General features: G+C 45.2%; 1 protein-coding gene across 1 annotated transcript; it reads left to right on the top strand.

Annotated features, from left to right (window-relative positions):
* Positions 1–1,527: 1,527 nt before the first annotated feature.
* PRUNE1 (prune exopolyphosphatase 1) lies at positions 1,528–20,371 on the top strand. The gene is made up of 9 exons (XM_069950403.1): positions 1,528–1,627; positions 10,319–10,420; positions 11,499–11,704; positions 12,024–12,208; positions 12,349–12,507; positions 12,911–13,005; positions 13,240–13,398; positions 17,463–17,978; positions 20,122–20,371. The coding sequence occupies exons 1-9, from the start codon at positions 1,589–1,591 to the stop codon at positions 20,146–20,148; spliced, it is 1,488 nt and encodes a 495-aa protein (XP_069806504.1). The 5' UTR covers positions 1,528–1,588; the 3' UTR covers positions 20,149–20,371.
* The last annotated feature ends 456 nt before the right edge of the window (positions 20,372–20,827 follow it).

Here is a 20,827-nt window from a genome sequence, read left to right as displayed (position 1 = left end):
GCCAGAAAGCCTAGGTACTGAGAAGTGGTCTGTGCTCCCCACCTGCAGAACCATTCCTTTGAGTATCTTGCTAGTTTCCAATAATTTCCACCTGTTGTCTATTCCATTTGCTTAGCAACATGTGACATTGATTGCCAATCAGTGTTGCTTCCTAGTTTGATTTCACAGAAGTTTGATTTATGATTCGTTTACATGGAGCGATAATCGTTCGAATATTCGTGATAACGATCACATTTGAACGATAATCAGCTCGTGTAAACACAGCAAACGATCAAGCGACGGCTGAGAAATCATTCATTGTGATCTTTCAACATGTTCTCAAATCATCGTTGGTCGTTCGCTAAAAATTCGCAGATCGCTTCACACCGCTCCTCCTCCTCAGTATAACACATCCACCATCACACCGCTCCTCCTCAGTATAACACATCCACCATCACACTGCTCCTCCTCAGTATAACACATCCACCATCACACCGCTCCCCCTCAGTATAACACATCCACCATCACACCGCTCCTCCACCTCAGTATAACACATCCACCATCACACCGCTCCTCCTCAGTATAACACATCCACCATCACACCGCTCCTCCTCAGTATAACACATCCACCATCACACCGCTCCTCCACAGTATAACACATCCACCATCACACCGCTCCTCCTCCTCAGTATAACACATCCACCATCACACCGCTTCCCCTCCTCAATATAACACATCCACCATCACACCGCTCCTCCTCCTCAGTATAACACATCCACCATCACACCGCTCCCCCTCAGTATAACACATCCACCATCACACCGCTCCTCCTCAGTATAACACATCCACCATCACACTCCTCATCCACCATCACACCGCTCCTCCCCCTCAGTATAACACATCCACCATCACACTCCTCATCCACCATCACACCGCTCCCCCCCCTCAGTATAACACATCCACCATCACACTCCTCATCCACCATCACACCGCTCCCCCCCCTCAGTATAACACATCCACCATCACACTGCTTCTCCTCAGTATAACACATCCACCATCACACTCCTCATCCACCATCACACCGCTCCCTCAGTATAGCACATCCACCATCACACTCCTCATCCACCATCACACCGCTCCTCCTCAGTATAACACATCCACCATCACACTGCTTCTCCTCAGTATAACACATCCACCATCACACCGCTCCCTCAATATAACACATCCACCATCACACCGCTCCCTCAGTATAGCACATCCACCATCACACTCCTCATCCACCATCACACCGCTCCCTCAGTATAACACATCCACCATCACACTCTTCATCCACCATCACACCGCTCCCTCAGTATAACACATCCACCATCACACCGCTCCTCCTCAGTATAACACATCCACCATCACACTCCTCATCCACCATCACACCGCTCCTCCTCCTCTCCCTTATGTTTACTCTAGTTCCTGTTTCAGTCCAATAACCCGGAGGCCCCGCCCCTTCCCCGCGCAGGCCCCGCCCCTGACGTGACATCACCGCTTCCATTCTAGCCCGTACTGGCAGCAGTGGCGGCAGGCTGAGCTGTGGCACAGTTCACACAGGAGCTGCAGCATGGAGCGCTTCTTGCAGGGCTGTAAGGCCGCTCTACAGGTAAGCATCCTGCACATGCGCCCTGCCTGCTGACCCCCAGAGCTTGCACTCTATTCCCTGTGTGCACTGTCACTTCTCTTCTGTGCGATTCTTTGTCTGCTTTTCCTGTCTAGTTCTCATACATTGTATTCCTTCCTTCATTCATTCATTCATATATCTCATCCTGGGAAAGCTGGGTGACAACCCCTATGGCCACTAATGCAGCAGGTGCACAGGCTGTCACCCAGCTCTCCCAGGCTCCTGAGCGGCAGCAATGTCAGCCCATACAGTGATGCACTTACAGCTCATGTACCAGGACACAGTTAAGCAGAGCTGCCATGCAGGAGTCTGGGAAAGCTGAGTGGTCACCCCTTGGACTTTACGTTGCCCAGCCCTGGCATGGTCAGGGTTGCGATGTCACCTGGGGCCCCTGGTGTGTATCACAGTACTTGCAGCGTCACCAGCCTGGGGCCCCTGGTGTGTATCACAGTACTTGCAGTGTCCTCAGACTGGGGCCCCTGGTGTGTATCACAGTACTTGCAGTGTCACCAGCCTGGGGCCCCTGGTGTGTATCACAGTACTTGCAGTGTCCTCAGCCTGGGGCCCCCGGTGTGTATCACAGTACCTGCAGCGTCACCAGCCTGGGGCCCCTGGTGTGTACCACAGTACTTGCAGCGTCACCAGCCTGGGGCCCCGTATCACAGTACTTGCAGCGTCACCAGCCTGGGGCCCCTGGTGTGTATCACAGTACTTGCAGTGTCCTCAGACTGGGGCCCCTGGTGTGTATCACAGTACTTGCAGTGTCCTCAGACTGGGGCCCCTGGTGTGTATCACAGTACTTGCAGTGTCCTCAGACTGGGGCCCCTGGTGTGTATCACAGTACTTGCAGTGTCGTCAGCCTGGGGCCCCTGGTGTGTATCACAGTACTAGCAGTGTCCTCAGCCTGGGGCCCCTGGTGTGTATCACAGTACTTGCAGCGTCACCAGCCTGGGGCCCCTGGTGTGTATCACAGTACTTGCAGTGTCCTCAGCCTGGGGCCCCTGGTGTGTATCACAGTACTTGCAGCGTCACCAGCCTGGGGCCCCTGGTGTGTATCACAGTACTTGCAGCGTCACCAGCCTGGGGCCCCCGGTGTGTATCACAGTACTTGCAGCGTCACCAGCCTGGGGCCCCTGGTGTGTATCATAGTACTTGCAGAGTCACCAGCCTGGGGCCCCTGGTGTGTATCACAGTACCTGCAGCGTCACCAGCCTGGGGCCCCGTATCACAGTACTTGCAGCGTCACCAGCCTGGGGCCCCTGGTGTGTATCACAGTACTTGCAGTGTCGTCAGCCTGGGGCCCCTGGTGTGTATCACAGTACTTGCAGTGTCCTCAGCCTGGGGCCCCTGGTGTGTATCACAGTACCTGCAGCGTCACCAGCCTGGGGCCCCCGGTGTGTATCACAGTACTTGCAGCGTCACCAGCCTGGGGCCCCTGGTGTGTATCACAGTACTTGCAGCGTCACCAGCCTGGGGCCCCGGTGTGTATCACAGTACTTGCAGTGTCCTCAGCCTGGGGCCCCTGGGGGCGCTGTCCACGCTGGGTGTTGTATCAGGACACTGGCCCTTTATATGTCAGATCTGACTCTGTGCAGAAGCCATGCGATGTGACGGTCACATGATTGGCACATGGACCCCGCTATAGGGAAGCTGAGGAGGGGGTCTCTGAGAGTACTTGCTATAGAATAGTCTGCTAAGTGAGACTACAGCTCCCAGCATGGCCGACAACCCCGCAGTTGTGGCAGAACTGCTATTTCCAGCATTTCACAACTACAATTCTCAGCATGCTCTGACAGCCCTACTGCATGAGGACGAGCCACAAGCCTCATCATTCCCTGACAAACCTGCAGTGGTAGAAGAACCATAACTCCCAGCATAACCTGCAGCTTTCCAGTGGTGGTGAAACTACAACTCCCAGCATGACCTGTGGCTATCCAGTGGTGGTGAAACTACAACTCCCAGCATGACCTGTGGCTATCCAGTGGTGGTGAAACTACAACTCCCAACATGACCTGTGGCACTCCGATGGGGGTGAAACTACAACTCCCAGCATAACCTGCAGCTTTCCAATGGTGGTGAAACTACAACTCCCAGCATGAACTGTGGCTATCCGATGAGGGTGAAACTACAACTCCCAGCATGACCTGTGTCTCTTCAGGGGTGGTGAAACTACAACTCCCAGCATGACCTGTGTCTCTCCAGTGGTGGTGAAACTACAACTCCCAGCATGACATGTTACTCTCCAGTGGTGGAGACACTACAACTCCCAGCGTGCAATACCCAGTATGCCCTGACAGCCGAGCAGTGGTGGAGCTACTATTGGAATTATGGAGGAGCAGTCTTATAATCTATGTCTCTTCAGCTGTTGCTGAACTACAACTCTCAGCATGTTCTGACAATTCTGCAACATGTGTTAGAATTACAGTACAATTTTCTGTCTGGCATGTACCACTACATCTCTCATCATATCCTCCTATAATGAAGAACCTGCAGTTTTCCACCTGTCGCAGGATCATAACTCCCAGCATGCTCTGACAACCTTGCAACTTGGGCCAGAACTATTTTTTCCACCATTTACTGTTGTGCAAGAACTGTTACTTCTATAATGATCTTTGGCTCTCTAGTGATTGAGAAACTACAATTCCCAGCATGCCCTGACAGAAGAACTGCAGCTCCAAACACTGCACCTCTCAGCCTGGTAACCACACAGGGGTGGCAGAACCATTACTCCCAACATGTTTAGTCCTGTGCAGTTGTTGTAGAACTACAACTCTCAGCATGCTCTGACCACCCTGTAACATATATTTGGTCTACAACATTTCCTGATAAGTGTAGGGGTGCAAGAACTGTAACTTCCATAATGATCTATGGTCTAGTGGTTGAGAAACTACAATCCCCAGCATGCCCTGACAGCTTAGCAGTTGCAGAACTACAGTTCCAAACATGAACTAAGGTGAAACTACAACTCTCAGCATGTCCTGACAACCGTGTAGTGGTGGGAGAACTATTACTCTTAGCATGATCACCCCTGTCTAGCTGTTGTACAACTATAACTCTCAGCATACTCTGATAGTCCTGTAGTTGTGCAAGAATAGCGTCTCCCAGGTTTGTGGTCTTTTCAGTGCTTGGGAAAACTACAACTCCCAGCATGTCCTGATAGCCCAGTCGTGGCAGAACTATTACCCTGAACATGCCTGACCAATGATATAACTGTGGAGGGAAGACTACAACTCCCAGCATGTCCTGATATGCAATGAAAGAACCTCACAGACTACAAACACCAGAATTTCTAGTATTCTAGTACACAGAGTCTATGTCGGACAGGAACACATTACAGCTCCCATGTTCCACGTCTTCATATTTTGTCGCGGCCAATCAGATCACTCCTTTCATTTTGTAACCCAGGGTGGAATATAAAAGCTGGATTATAATCGGTTGCTATGGGCGACACTATCTGCACTAGTTATATCAGTTTCCTGTCAGGTCATGTGACAGTCGCCGCAATTTGTCACATTTTCATCCCTCCCACCCAAAAAATGGCGTGCATGTCCGTCAGGGTAGACTTGACAATTTCCTATTGATTTTATAAGTAGTTTCACTGACAAAATGGCAACTACCATGAGGTGATAAAGACCCTGAGGTGCACCCTGTCCCACACCTCGCCGTGCCCACAATTTACTTGTAAATCAATGCACTTTATGTGAGGTGGTTTCATTGACAAAATGGCGGGTGGTGAAGACACGGTTCTTCGCGTCAGCAATTTATGTGAGGCAGTTTCATTCACAAAATGGCGGACGGTGAAGACATGGTTCTTCATGCCAGCACTTTGTGAGGTAGTTTCATTCACAAAATGGCAGACGGTGAAGACGTGGATCTTTGTGCCAGCAGGCATTGCGCCAATGTGTATATTTTTATTGTATTGCCATTATAGGGGGGGCTGCACTATCACAAATATGGACTCACTTGTGATATGGTGGTATGGTTGGACCTGACAAGTATAATAGTGAGGTAGATACCTGACTGGCCATGGAACCAGATACAGTTGAATAGTTAGCTTGTCATCCAGCTTTCTTAGGCTTCTGAACGGCATACCTCCTACTCACGCACCTATCTGCCCTTAGTATTGTGACATCACAAGGAAAATTAGCCAGTCGGGGATGCTGAGGAATATGCTTCCCCGATTGGCAGCCATATTGGTTGTTACTCAGCTTTCCCAGGTGAAGATACTGTATAATCAGTCAAACTTGACAGAAGAGCTCGGCTCACTTTGACACCTTTGACACAGCCCCTAAAAATGTGTTAAGGGCCTGACAGTGGCAGCCATATTGGTTGTCACCCAGATTTTGCAGCTATAGCAGGTGTCTGAGGCACAGTATTGAGGCCGCTCGGTTATCCCCTCACCCGATAAATTTCACTTTTAAAGGGGGCTTGAAGGTCGTGTCCAACACTACGAAGGATTTCCCATTATGAAACCTGATCTCCTTGTCGTAGAGCATTTTGCTCTGGAGAAACCCAGTTGGTTTCTATGCTATTTTTACATCGGCTCTTCCATCTATCAGATTTCACTACGACACTGGCTATTTTTTCAGCCCAGCTCTGACATGAGGCCGAGGCACAGGCTCATGAGACCTGGTGTCTGTTTTTGGGATGAGATAAGATAGGTGTCACCCAAAAAGCTATTAAAGGGGAACTCCAACAAAATCCTCTTTCTTTCAAATTAACTGGTTTCAGAAATTTATTTTGATTTGTATATTACTTCTATTTAAATATCGCCAGTATTCCAGTACTTATCAGCTGCTGTATGTCCTGCAGGAAGTGGTTTATTCTTTCCAGTCTGACACAGTGCTCTCTGCTGCCACCTCTGTCCATGTCAGGAATTGTCCAGAGCAGTAGCAAATCCACATAGAAAACCTCTCCTGCTCTGGACAGTTCCTGTCATGGACAGAGGTGGCAGCAGAGAGCACTGTGTCAGACTGGAAAGAATACACCACTTCCTGCAGGACATACAGCAGCTGATAAATAAGTATGAGACTTGAAATAGAAGTAAATTACAAATCTATATAACTCTCTGAAACCAGTTGATTTGAAGACAAAGATTTTCACTGGAGTACCCCTTTAATAATTGTATACTACTTGTAGTCTGAGTAAGCTAAGGGATAAGCCTCTAATGGCTGTCATAGTGATAATCACTCAGCTTTCCAGACTACTAAAAGCCATAATTGCCTAGTCTTCGTATAACGTTTACATATCACATTTTGTTCTGGTCCACAAAGCGGGCCATATTGGTTGTCACCCAACCAATGTCGTATAATATACAACAACATGGGAAAGCTGGGTCATATCCAAAATAGTCATTGCTGACCCATCTTTCTCAGCATCCTGATGGACAGATCTGCCCCCTATCAGTAACACATACTATTATCACTGCATAGTCAGGTACATGCAGGAGTCTGGGAAAGTGACAACCTTGTATAATGCTTCCTATAGATATACATCTCTGTCTTTGTTACTGTGGACTATTGGATTCCAACTTTATTTTTGTAAATCTTGTTTTCTGCTGCAGTGAATTCACATCTGTCTGGTCGAGTAGGCGGGGCGTGTTAGATTTCTTGTGTAAACACCTCACACAGTTTCCATTTTAGCTCCATTAATTTATCTTCCATTCGGCTTTTAAGCGACGAACTCCAAATATTGTTTTTCCTAAATAAATGGGGCGTGCGGAGGGTGAGTGCTGGCATATGGCACGGTGTGTGCTTTTTCTCTTACAGACATTAGGACTTGGGGTTACGCTCTATAAATCAATTACTTAGCCGGTGATATGTGGACACAGCGACCTCTCAGCGCCAGCAGCTGCGGGTTCCATAGTCTTTATCATATCCAAGAAACTGTGATCTCCAGAGTTGTCCCTCACCTGTTGAGATATTTCAGTTCCAAGTTTCATTCATGCAAGTGATACTTGATTGGGTCCATTACGGAGTCTGTCCTCCGTAAATAGGACAGTCCCTTTAAAAAAAAAAAAAAAATTAAAGGGACAGTGTTGAAAAATAAAAGTAAGAGATGTGGACACATTGCATACGGTTTGGCTGCTACTTGATGCTGTTCAGTTTATAATTACAAATAAATAAAAAAAAATGGAGGAATTAAAAAGTCTTTCCTGGTTTCCTGGAGGTATCCATTTTGTCTCCCCTTCCTGCAGCACCGAGCACATGTGACCAGTCGATTCAGGAATGGTGCTGGGGCTTGTGAGGTTGCTACCCAAATGTTCAGACTCCTGAAAAGTGTCACTGTATAGTGGTTCAGCATACAAAATGGCCGCCTACAGGTTACATAGTTCATAGGTGCCTGGTATGAGTCCTAATAGCACTTGTCCCGTTCCATGGTATTACCAGCAATATCCGGACCCCGTCACTGATCTGACGTCATGCTGGTGGTGGATTGTTGGGTTAATGGTGCCTCCTGTAATCTACGGCTGCGGTTTTATGACAGTAGCGTATAGCTAAGTGCTTGATGTGTTTGCTCTTCTACTTATGGGAGATTATAGGAGGCGGTATACTACAGTAATACTGATAATAGCGATATTCAACAAGATACGGATTACCACATAACCCTAATCTTTTATGGCGCACCCTTAAAGGCCCGGTGTAATCTTTATTTTTACCTTATTTCTGTATATCTAAGTTTACGTTTTTCTAAATCCCAGGCTATACTATGATGCCTAGATGGTACCATGTCATTTTTGTTTAAAGGGGAAATATCAGCAGATTCGTCTTAGCTCCCTATTCCACAGGAGACGCCGAGGAGGAAGGTATGTCTCTTACCCTCCCCCCCGGTGCCGTTTCGGTGCAGTTAGTCATGTTCCCCTTGGTCCGGTGAGACCGTTAGGAGCCCTGGGGAGGACTCCCCATTTTACAGGCAGACTTTTAATATAGCAAGAGTAAATCTTTTATTTTCTGATTTTTCTTTTTTTATACATACGGTATACTATATTAATTTATCTATGCATCCTTCAAATCATTTTAGTATACACTGAATGGCCACATTATTACACCATGCCTTGTTTCTGTATAGAGATCTGGATTCATCTGACCAGGCCATGTTTCTCCACAGAGATCTGGATCCATCTGACCAGGCCTTGTTTCTGTATAGAGATCTGGATCCACATGACAAGGCCATGTTTCTCCACAGAGATCTGGCTCCTTCTGACCAGGCCATGTTCCTCCACGGAGATCTGGATCCATCTGACCAGGCCATGTTCCTCCACAGAGATCTGGATCCATCTGACCAGGCCATGTTACTCCACAGAGATCTGGATCCATCTGACCAGGCCATGTTCCTCCACAGAGATCTGGATCCATCTGACCAGGCCTTGTTCCTCCACAGAGATCTGGATCCATTTGACCAAGCCATGTTCCTCCACAGAGATCTGGATCCATCTGACCAGGCCATGTTCCACGCCTCAGTGATATAATATTGTGCTCATTTGCCCTCCGGAGTCTCGCCTTATGCTGCGTTTACACGAAGCGATATTTCGCCCAATCGATCGTTTAACGATTTTAAAGCAACGATTTGGTTTTTAAAACGATCAGCGTTTAGACCAATAAATCGTTAGAAAATTCGTAAGAAAAATCGTTATTGCGATCGTTTTAAGATCGCTTAAGCCCATCTTTCACATAGGGTGAATCTTTGAAAGACTGTTTACACAAAGCGATCTGTGAATTTGTAGCGAACGACGATTTGAGAACATGTTGAAAGATCAAAATGAAAGATTTGTCGCTTGATCATATGCTGTGTTTACACAGAACGATTATCGCTCAAATGCGATCGTTATTGCGAAAATTCGAACGATAATCATTCCATGTAAACGCAGCATTAGACAGCGATTGCCCTGGAGCTGGTCATCTGTCAATAATTTGCTTCCATCCACGTGATTTTGCCAGACTCTAACAGTGGCCGTTCAGGGTATTATGGTTTTACCAAATATTTTTGCCCATTTTCACCCCATGATACTCTTTTGTGCCAATTTTCAGCTACAACAGCTTTTATTTTATAATTTATTCTATATTTTTTCCTTTTTGGGGGGTATTTTCTTGTATAAAATTTGATATAATTTTCCCATTTAATTACAGATATTCAAAAGTTTCGCTTCTAGTCCAGGGAAAAGTAGACTTTCTAAGGCAACACAAACCTGCTTAGTAAGTACTGTATACAGGCGTCAAAGCTCTAGAATAGACCGTCTGTCACATGTCACAGTCACTGTCTAGCCTACACTCCCTTAGGAAGGATATAAAACAGTGCTTGATACAAGTCCTTGTGTTCTGTTATACAGTATGACTTTAAAGCCTGACTTTTCTGGGGCAACTAACGGCAATTGAGCTGCAAAAGAGGTGGGGTTTATGCAGACCCTGCCCATAAATGTCATGTTCAGAAGTGTTCCTTGGGGGCGGGACTTAAATCAATATAAATATATGAATTTTTTTTTTAATGTTGCTAATTATGGAATGGTTATGTATCTGTTTGTGGAAAAGTCAACAACATGACCACCATTACTACTGTTTCTCCAGAAGTTGTTCAAGATGCATCAATGTGTCTCACCATAACTTGGCATATTTGATATTAAGGATTCTAGCACAGTTGGTGATGGATTTATTATATTTTTTTTTTTTGTCCTTGCAGAATGAACATGAAGGACTGGACTTCCATGTGGTCCTCGGAAATGAAGCATGTGACCTGGATTCTATGGTGTCTGCCATAGCTCTGGCCTATTACTTGGCCAAGGTGAGTGCTTATCTACTACTATGTGAATTACCATATAGTGTTTCAGCCAAGCAAAGTAATAAAAACTATTAAACACATAAGCCCTGTTCACACTGAGCAAGAACAGCGGAATTCCGCGGCGGACCTCTCCACCGAGCAATCTCACCGTGCTTAGTGTCCTGCTTTGAGTGAATTGGAGGGCGCGCGCTCCTCCGCTGCTGCCGCTATCCGCTCAGGGAAGTGACATGCCGTTTCTTTGAGCAGAGAGCGGCGGACGCGCGCGTGCCCTCTCATTCACTCAAAGCAGGACACTGAGCACGGCGGATTCCGCGGCGGACCTCTCCGCCGTTCTTGCTCAGTGTGAACAAGGCCATAGGGGGAGAATTATCAAACATGGTGTAAAGTGAAACTGGCTCAGTTGCCCCTAGCAACCACTCAGAATCCACTTCATTCCTCAAAATGAAAGGTGGAATCTGATTGGTTGCTAGGGGCAACTGTGCTAGTTTCACTTTACACCATGTTTGATAAATCTCCCCCAAACTCTCTGGCAGAATTACTATTTCATATGTGGTAAGAACTGGCTTACATGTTTTAGTCACTCTGTCACCAAGTGGGGTGACTTAGTGGAGAGGAGGCGCGGTTTGTACTTCATCACACACTAAAAACTACACCCAAAATTTTGTGTAAGTTAACTAATAGGTGGTCAACACTTGGGGTCTTAGTAGATGTCCTAAGGCTTTCTGGAAACGAGAGCTGATCTCGGTGATTAGCGCTAACGCATCAGGGCTGCACAAATGATCACTGGATCGGTCGTGCTCCCCTTTCTTTCTCAGCCACACATCTCTTACACAATCAGACTTTTCATGGTCTTAAAATTTAGGCCCATGATGCATTGCTGAGGGACATTAAATTAATAATTCTTCTGGAGGGGGTGGGGCTTGAATCCTGACAAAGAGACTGCCTCTTCCTCTCAGTTTATGCAAAGCAAAAACTCTTTTTGCTCACACAAAAGTGGTTGGATTGACATTTTTTAATCAGGGTGAATGAGTCTAGATTACAAACCAGGGGCATGACAATGTCTTCTTATTAATTATTGTAGACGTCTTCCAGCAAGAACCTTGCATATGTCCCAGTATTGAACATCCCCCGTGAGGACTTTCCTCTTCGGACAGAGAGCACATTTTTCCTTAAAGAAAACCGGATATCTCCGGAGCTGCTGATCTTCCGCGATGAAATAGACCTGGGTGGTCTGTATGAGGCGGGACGCTTGGGGTTGTCGCTGGTGGATCACAATGTGCTGCCCAGGTAATCGATAAAGAACTGCTTATCGATCAGTAGAAGTCTGCGTGCAGTTCATTCACACTTGGCTCTGTGTCACATGACCTAGATGGATTTTCATTGCAAGTCTATAGGGCCGTCTAGGTCAGACACAGAGTGGGGAGAGGAACACGCAGCAGGGTGGACCTCTCCCGGCTCGTTCTACTGATCGGTCACAGGTCTGAACACCCTGACTCATAAAAACTTTTATAATGTCTCTCTGACATATCAAAAGTTTTATTTAATGACAGGTACTTTTTAAAGTTGGTTCATGAATTTCAGGGGTCTTTTATTTCTTTCTGATCAGAACGGATTCTTTCATGGAAGATGTGGTGACAGAGGTCATAGACCACCATATTCTAGAGAGGAGACCATCACGTATTTGCCAGGTTACTGTAGAACTCGTAGGCTCCTGCGCTACACTAGTAACAGAGAAGATCGTCCGGGAAGCCCCTCACATCCTGGATTCTCAACTGGCGTCTATGCTGCAAGGTAATACCTCCTTTTACAGGTCATTTAACAATTCTACCCAGCCGTCACCCAGCTTTTCTAGAAACAGATAACATTTAGTATATAAAGTTTAGTCTTTCCTTCAAATTTATTGTGCATACTTTTTCCTGTTTCATCCGCAGGTACAATTGTTCTGGATTGTGTGAACATGGCACCTGCGGCTGGAAAAGTCACCCCTAAAGACACAGAATACGTGACTATTCTAGAGTCGAAGTTCCCAGATCTTGCTTCGAGAGGCGCTGTGTTTGATTCTCTTCAAAACGCCAAGTTTGATGTGTCAGGTGTGTACTGTGATGAAGGTCTTATTAGTAAGGGACTGACTGCTGGAACCCCCACCAATCCTGACAACAGGGTTCCATGACCCCTGGTTGAATGGAGCAGTGGTCAGGCCTATGCATTGCCTTCCATTCACCCCTATAGGTTGAAGAGGATATCCAAGTACAGCCAACTTAGTCAGGCCCAATAAGTTGAATAGATCAGTAGATCATGTGCAACCGGCTCCATGAAACCAGGGGGACTCGGGATCTTTTATTCTCATGATCAGTTGAATGGATGGCCGATGGACTCCCAAAACAGCTGAATTGTGAACACCGCATAAGATGTGACTGGAGAAAAGAACAATGAATGACTTACTAGTTGGAACTTTTTTATTTTAACCCATTCTTTTCTTTTTTTTTTTTTTAGGTCTAACTACAGATCAGATGCTCCGTAAGGACCTCAAGGCCTTGGTCAGTCGGGATATTAAGTTGGCTATTAGTGCCATATACATGAACATAGAGGTGAGACACATAGGGGGCGTTATGGCGCATATCTATTGCATATTGGAACTACGTATATTAGGGAATTGTATTATAAGCGATTGTCTGTCCTCATAATTTGATGTGTAGCTATAATGGCAGTGATACCGCGTGAGATGGAGACGCTGGATGTTGCACACCTGAGGCCTCATCACGACTGTGTTGCCGGCCGTCTTGTGATTTTGCACCCTATAACTTCCCTCTGCTTTATTTAAGGAGTTCCTAATAAGGAAAAACTTGGAGAAGGAGATGCAGGATTTCTGTCAAAGACACCATTACAACGTCATCATCGCCATGGCCATCTCCTTCACTAGTGCAAATGAACCAATGAGGCAGATAGCAGTGTACAGCCATGAGGAAGCGCTAAGAGCAATGGTAAGTCCTGGGAGTAGCTACACCCCAGACAGGCAGGGGGAGAACTTAGTATTAGAAATGTGATGTTTATTAATGCCATAGTGCTCCAGAATGAAGGAAAGATGTGACACGGATAGTGTGACCACCAGCTCTCTGCCAATGTGGACATCTGGAGGTGTCACTTAGGGCCCTATTCCACAGTAACTATAATCTGCTGGATCTGCCCCATTTGGCCCGATTCAGACGATTATCGTTCGGTGAAATAGAGAGAACGATCAGCCGATGATCGTGTCATCGGCTGATCGTTCATTTAGGGCCAGACCTAAAATCATTGTTCCCCCACCGCGCATCGCTACGGTTGAATAGCTGTGCGCAGCGGGCGACCGACCATTTGACAAGCAGCAGCATCATACATTACCTGCAGGGCTTCTTCTCTGCGCTGTCTTCATCCCCGGGTCCCGCGCGCTCTATCTTCAGAATGGCCGGTCAGCTGACGGAGCGCTCAGCCAATGACAGGCCGGGACCGCCGCGGCCTGTGATTGGCTGAGTGTGGCCTGTCAGCTGACCGGCCATTCTGAAGATAGAGCGCGCGGGACCCGGGGATGAAGACAGCGCGGAGAAGAAGCCTGGACAGGTAATGTATGATGCTGCAAGGACATCGGTAACGTGGCCCTCCTCGGCCCGTGGAATAGGACCCTTAGTATAGAACAGTGTCAGTGGCGGCCATCTTTCTTTTTACTGACTCCACTGACACTACTTAATGGAAGCAAAATGAAGTAAGAAACAAAGCGAGCAGATAAGCGGTGTGTAGGCGAGGCGTAGACAGGGCTGGTCAGGGTAAGTGTATGTAGCTGGTTATATAAGGTGCAGGGGAGACATGGCGTTTATTTTGTCTCTTTCTGTCAGGGCTATGATGGCGGTACTTCCTATGCTGTGTATCTGGATAGGTATTCAGATCTCCTATGAATTATACCAAAAATCTGATTATTATGGTAGAAACAGAGGAGTGCGTGTACAACATGATGCCAGCCATGAAGATATTGTTTAGTCAGTCACCCAGGCCTCACAGGATTACACAGTCCCTACTCCCAAGGCCTAATACTGAGCGACATCACACTGTCAATAGCGATGGCAGCAAGGTCACATTAACATATGGACAGCTTTTATCACACTGTTATTATATAGGCCAAAAAATCTAGAAAGCTGTTGCAATATCCCAAGGCTGACAGCGCCCTCCATTGTTCTAAATTGTAACCAGCTGAGGAATACATAAAGGGTATATAGTAATGTGTATGAAATAGAAATCTATGATAACAGATGGATCCAGACCTCTGTGGAGAAACATGGCCTGGTCAGATGGATCCAGATCTCTATAGAGAAACATGGCCTGGTCAGATGGATCCAGATCTCTGAGGAGAAACATGGCCGGTCAGATGGATCCAGACCTCTGTGGAGAAACATGGCCTGGTCAGATGGATCCAGATCTCTATAGAGAAACATGGCCTGGTCAGATGGATCCAGATCTCTGAGGAGAAACATGGCCTGGTCAGATGGATCCAGATCTCTGAGGAGAAACATGGCCTGGTCAGATGGATCCAGATCCCTGTGGAGAAACACAATCTGGTCAGATGGATCCAGCCCTTCATGGCGGCTGTCTATCCTTTGGCAGAGACACTATTAGCAGTACTATTAGCATTCGGCCACAAGGGTCATATAGTCATGGATTGACTCCAGGAACATGACAGTGAGTTTTCCTTACTCTCTGGCTTTCTCAGTGCCCTGATCCTATTCCTATAGACATTGCTGGGATGTGGTAGAGCGATCTGTTCTGATCTGAACCTCCATGTAAGGTGCAGTAACTTTGAAAAATTGGGTAATATTTTTACAAAATAAATTATCACCTAGTGGAATCTTTACCAAGACGAATTGCTGTGGTTCTGAAGGCCAAAGCAGTCGACTAGCCCACTACTAGATACCGGAACTCACATAAAGAGGCTGTTCAGTGTCTAGGAGTCATAATTACGGATAATATGATGATGTCAATTGATCATTTCCATCAGAATTCTGAAAATCTATGCTTGCAGTGTGCCCCAGTGACCACAAGGGGGAGCCCAGAGACCCACCACCATGCTGCAAGTTCATGAACAATCAACAATGTTTTGAGATTTATTTTTGTTAATAATTGAAGAAACTTTTCCCTCAAACATCTCACTTTCGCCTCCTTCATCTGCTTGTACAGCAGCAGTAATATTCAGGTTCTTTTTTCCCCACCCATGTGGGTTTATAATGCAAATAGAATCTGATTTACACTTTTTTTTTTCTAAAGATTTTTTTTTATTAATTTTTTTTCCTTTACCCCTCCCTTGTGGCTTACCCTGAGGGCGCCAGGCCTCCCTGTAACCAGATCTCTCCTGGCTGCGCTCACACGGTCATTCATTAACTCGACCAAAGTTTAAACTTTCAGTTGTGAAATGTGAGTTCCTTGTTTTCACTCTGAGCGTCCCGACTAGAAGCTGTAACCGCAGTCAGCCATAGGTGAGCACCGAATGTAAGGGGGTATATATTCTGGAGTCAGGTATAGTAGGCCTATTTAGCTTACCCCACTCTCCGCAGTCACATAGCCGGCACAGGGGTTCAGGCATTTTCAGCTTCTTCTGTGAACCTTCACTCTTATCTGCATCACGCCATACACGTATGATAGCCACACAGGTAGCTGTACATTAACCACAGATGTGGCCGCTCTGCAGATGACACCTCAGACACTGCGAAGCTTGTTTTTGTAATTTTTTTCTGATAGATTGATAGGTGGGTGGGTGATAGATACATAGATAGGAGGTAGGTAGGTGGGTCGGTAGATATGAGGTAAGTTGGTGGGTCGATAGATGGATAGATATGAAATAGGTAGGTGGGTACACAGATAGGAGGTAGGTAGGTAGAAAGATAAATAGATATAATATAGATATCAGGTAGATAGGTAAGTAGCCGTATAGCTAGGTAGGTAGGTATGATAGATAGATAGATAGATAGATAGTTCACTCCTCTATCCCTCTTGTTGCAGCAGTCGGCCTCTATAGACTAGAGGGTTGTCTAGTTTAAAAAACATATTAATACACTTATTAGCACTGAGTTACTAGATGGGGATCCTCTGTCCTGTGCTTAAATCCTCATCTCTTGGTCAGAATGGAGAGCGGTTACAAAGAACAGGTATTGCTGTTGAGGTCTTGCACTGTATTACACAGATAGTCCATTGTTTTAAATGAACTCTGTAATGCTTAATGTTCCCTCTAGGGGCACTGCACTTCCAGGTTTCCCTACAGAGAACAGCTGACTATTATTATTATTATTATTATTATTATTATTAATAATTTTTTTAATGTTAGAAACATTTATAAAAATGTATTTAAAAAAATTAAGTTATTTAAGAAATGATTCCAGTGTGAAAAAAAATTGTAGTTTATTACTTTCCTTTAAAATGTCAGAAATCAATAGTACAGGCGATTTTAAGAAACTTTGTAATTGGGTTTATTAGGCAAATATTCCATTATCTGCATTCAAAAAGACTTTCCCCAGGTCCCCCCTCCTCTCTCTCATTCACTGCTCATTATCAGGAAATCTTGACTCTTTTAAATCAGACAGGCCCTGTGTAACCTATGGTGAGGGAAGGAGGGAGATTAGTCGACAGCAGAGAAGAAAGGATTACACAGCAGGACCTGTGAGAAACATGGTATTCAGAGGTCAGAGAGGTCAGTGCTGACTGTCAGTGGAGATAGCTGGTGATGTAGCTCAAAATTAACTCTTTGTTGTCCTGTTTTGGTGCCTTATCTCCCTCAACCCCTCCCTTCTCCATAAGAAAACCATGAAGACAGGGGGAGAGCGTCACACTGCTTTTTCATGATAAAAATGTATTTTTCGGCTAAAAAACCCAATTACAAAGTTTCTTAAATTCGCCTGTACTATTGATTTCTGCAAAAAAAAAAAAAAAAATGTAAACAGTGACAGTAATTCTTCAAATAATAAAAAGTAAGAAAAATAATCAGATTTGTAGAACTATTCATATAGTTTTGGTTCCTGTTTTCTGTTGTTAGGTGAGTAAAGTTCTGGAGGAGGCCACGACGCCATCTCTGGAGCTGTCCCTTCTACCCTGCCATCATTGCAACCACATTACAGCCTATAGCCAAGGCAACGTTGTTGCTTCCCGCAAGAAAGTGCTGCCCATCCTGAAAGATTTCCTAAAGAAAAGGGAAAGCGGGGAGAGTGGCGGTCGACCCATGCAGTCATTCCAGGAAGCCGAGGACTATAAGGGACATGCTGAGTTTACAGAACATAATGTAGAGGATAACTCGGAGAGCATCGAGCAGCTTGGAGACTTCGGGGAGCAGCCAGATAACCCAGACGTTTATGGCGGAGACGGATCAAAGGGTAAAGGATATGGAGCCGGGTTCAGGAGACAGATGGAGGACGGGTTGGACGAGGAGAACTCCTTCCCCCCAACCCCTATGAACAGTCTTGTGGAAGGTTGTCCCCTCGATCGGGGGCTCCCAAAACTGACTGCAGAGGCCATATTGGAGAGGATCAACCGTATCACTGTGGTAGATTCTGAGGTAAATTCCACAACTGGAAAACAATGACCAGGTCTGAAACCCCCATAAAAAAAAAATCCTGATACCTATAGAAATCGAGGTACTCATCAAACAGCAGTGCAATTCCTATTTTTGATACTTTTTGTCAAAATCACAACATTTTTAATTTCACAGATGTGGTTTGTATTCTGCGTAAATTACCTCAGGTCGGGCCGGGGGGTCTTTTTGTACATTTTTTACCCCTAACAATGCGTGTTTGCCTGTGACAGAGTGCATGCTGGGAGCTCCTGTGTTAACCGGTATAAAGTGATGTAAATGTCCTTTTACCCCTCGATTAGAATATTTATTAGGGTTTTAATATTTGTGACCTACGTTTAGTCACAAGCTCCGATTTGGGGGTGGGGGGCATTTTGACAAATTAACCTCTTAATGTTCATATTCATGCGTTGCGTTTTTACCTAATACGGTACACAGCATAGTCAAGATGGCCGACCTCACTGTATGTAGTGTCTATGGAGGTTTCTGAAGGTTTTCTGAATAGGAGAGGAATGATTGGCAGAGGCAATGGGGGATATATATATATATATATATATATATATATATATATATATATATATATATATATATATACATACATACACATGGTGGTTTAAAAGTAGGTGGACAGTATGTGTAATAGTGTTATGAATGGGGAGATTTATCAAACATGGTGTAAAGTAGAACTGTCTCAGTTGCCCCTAGCAACCAATCAGATTTCACCTTTCATTCCTCACAGACTCTTTGGAAAATGAAAACGTGGAATCTAGTTGGTTGCTAGGGGCAACTAAGCCAGTCTCACTTTACACCATGTTTAATAAATAAATGATCAGGCCTCCCCTGTAGGGTGGGTGACTTGATAATAGTCTTTAAACAATCCATGACTCATGAGGCCCATTCTTTAAGGGTTACTCCATTCAGAACTGGCATATTGAGGTGTGGTCATAGATGGTCAGGGTAGGAAATCTCCAGGCAATTTCCTCTGGACTATTGGAAGCCATTACACTGTAGTAGGATTGGTCCTTGTGATTGTGGCATGAGCTACAAAGTGATTGAATATGTATAATCCCTTGAAGATCTATAGGTCATGTGACTTGTACAGTCCGGACATGAGGGGGGGGGGGGGGTTGTATAGTCACAGGTCGGGGGGCAGTGACCTATAGGGCTGTGTATTTTACTCTTCTTAAGTAATCTCAAGGTTACTTGTACTTCCTTGGGGATTGGTACGAGTCTAGAACTTAAAATACCCCAGAGAATGAGTTAGGGCCCTGTTACACGGAGCGATAATCGTCCTACACCCTCATACTTAATGGAGGAGTGGCCCCACAATGGGGGAAAATAAGATGAGATTCTGTAACTTCAAGTGCAACTCCACCTAATATATATATAATTCCCTTACTAAAAATGCTAGCTGCTCCTAGGTCTAGCTATGTAGTCCTGACCTTTACCGTGTCCTATCGCCGTGCATGCAGGGTGACTACTATACCCTAAAAGAGAAGTAGTGTAGTCTCCGCCCCCTGTTCCTAACAGCACTGAATTGTAATGTGATGTAAATAATAGGTGTAATTAAAGGGGAACTCCTCACAGAATTGTTCTTAACTGTAAGGTCCCTCAAAAAGGATCTATTTGGAGGGATTGAAAATTTTTGTGAGACTTTGAGCTTTAAAAAAAAAATCTGATTGGTCGGGATCTGAGTGTCCAGACCCAGATGATCACTAGGATGACTTGGGAGAAGTCGTGCACGCGTTCTATCCCGGCTCTGTGTCACATGACTGAGATGGACTCGCAGTACAAGTCTATGGGGCGGTCTCACTTACATAGACGCAGAGTGTGGAGAGAGCTTCACGGCCGTGCACTTCTCTCCCTATTTCTTCTAGTGATTGGTCAGGGTCAGGACAGTCAGACCCAACTTTGAAAAAAAAAAAAATTCTATTATTTACTATAGCTTACGCATGACTGTGTATTATTCCATTGATGTGACAATCCATGATGGGGAAATGTGTGACCTTGTCACCAGGCCCCATTATAATACGTAAGGCTAACATGATTGCTGCTGAGCTAATAAAAGTTTTTATTTTTTATTTTTTTTTTATTCATGTTATACAACCGTGATACTACAATGGTATAGTATTACAATGCCAGAACTTCAATATGAGTGCAGCTCCTGCAGTCTGCTGGGACACAGATCTTCCATCCATACACTACTACACTCATTCACAGACGCTATTAATTTACACTGACAGAATACAGTAATTGTCTCTCATACGTGTAAACTGTCCATGATTCACGCGTCCGTATGGAGAGTCGTCTGTTTTGTTGCTTCTTATGATTTCGGAGCTCCAGATGTAATTTCAATTAAAACCTGTCATTCTGTTCTGTATCGTGTGACTTTATTATTTCCTGAGCTACAGTGTATCCCATAAACCAGGGGTTGGGAACCTTGGCTGTCCAGGCATGATGGGAGTTGTAGTTTTGTAACAGCTGGAGAACCACAGTTTCCTACCCCTGCCATAAACCACCGCAGTTAAGCATGCTCCATGTTAATAGGGTTGTAAAGGCAAAAAAAAAAAAAAAAAAAAAATGTGAAAGTACTAAAGGGGTACCCTAGAGGGGAAAAAAAATTCAATTTAACAGTGAGAAAGTTATATAGATCTTGTTTTCCAGTACTGAGCACTGTGTCAGACTGGAAGAAAAACTTTCTGACACCAGTTGATTTGAAAACTTTTTTTTTTTTTTTACTTTAAAATTAGGCATTTATACCGTGAAAAGTTTTTCTTTTTTTTTTTTTTAAAAAAAAAAGGCTCTATTATACAAAGCAATTATTGGCCGCAATC

The sequence above is a fragment of the Dendropsophus ebraccatus genome, chromosome 13 (genome assembly GCF_027789765.1).
Source record: "Dendropsophus ebraccatus isolate aDenEbr1 chromosome 13, aDenEbr1.pat, whole genome shotgun sequence".
Taxonomy (NCBI): Eukaryota; Metazoa; Chordata; class Amphibia; order Anura; family Hylidae; genus Dendropsophus; species Dendropsophus ebraccatus.
Note: the sequence above shows the minus strand (reverse complement) of the source record. Positions and strands in the feature narration are given on the sequence as shown.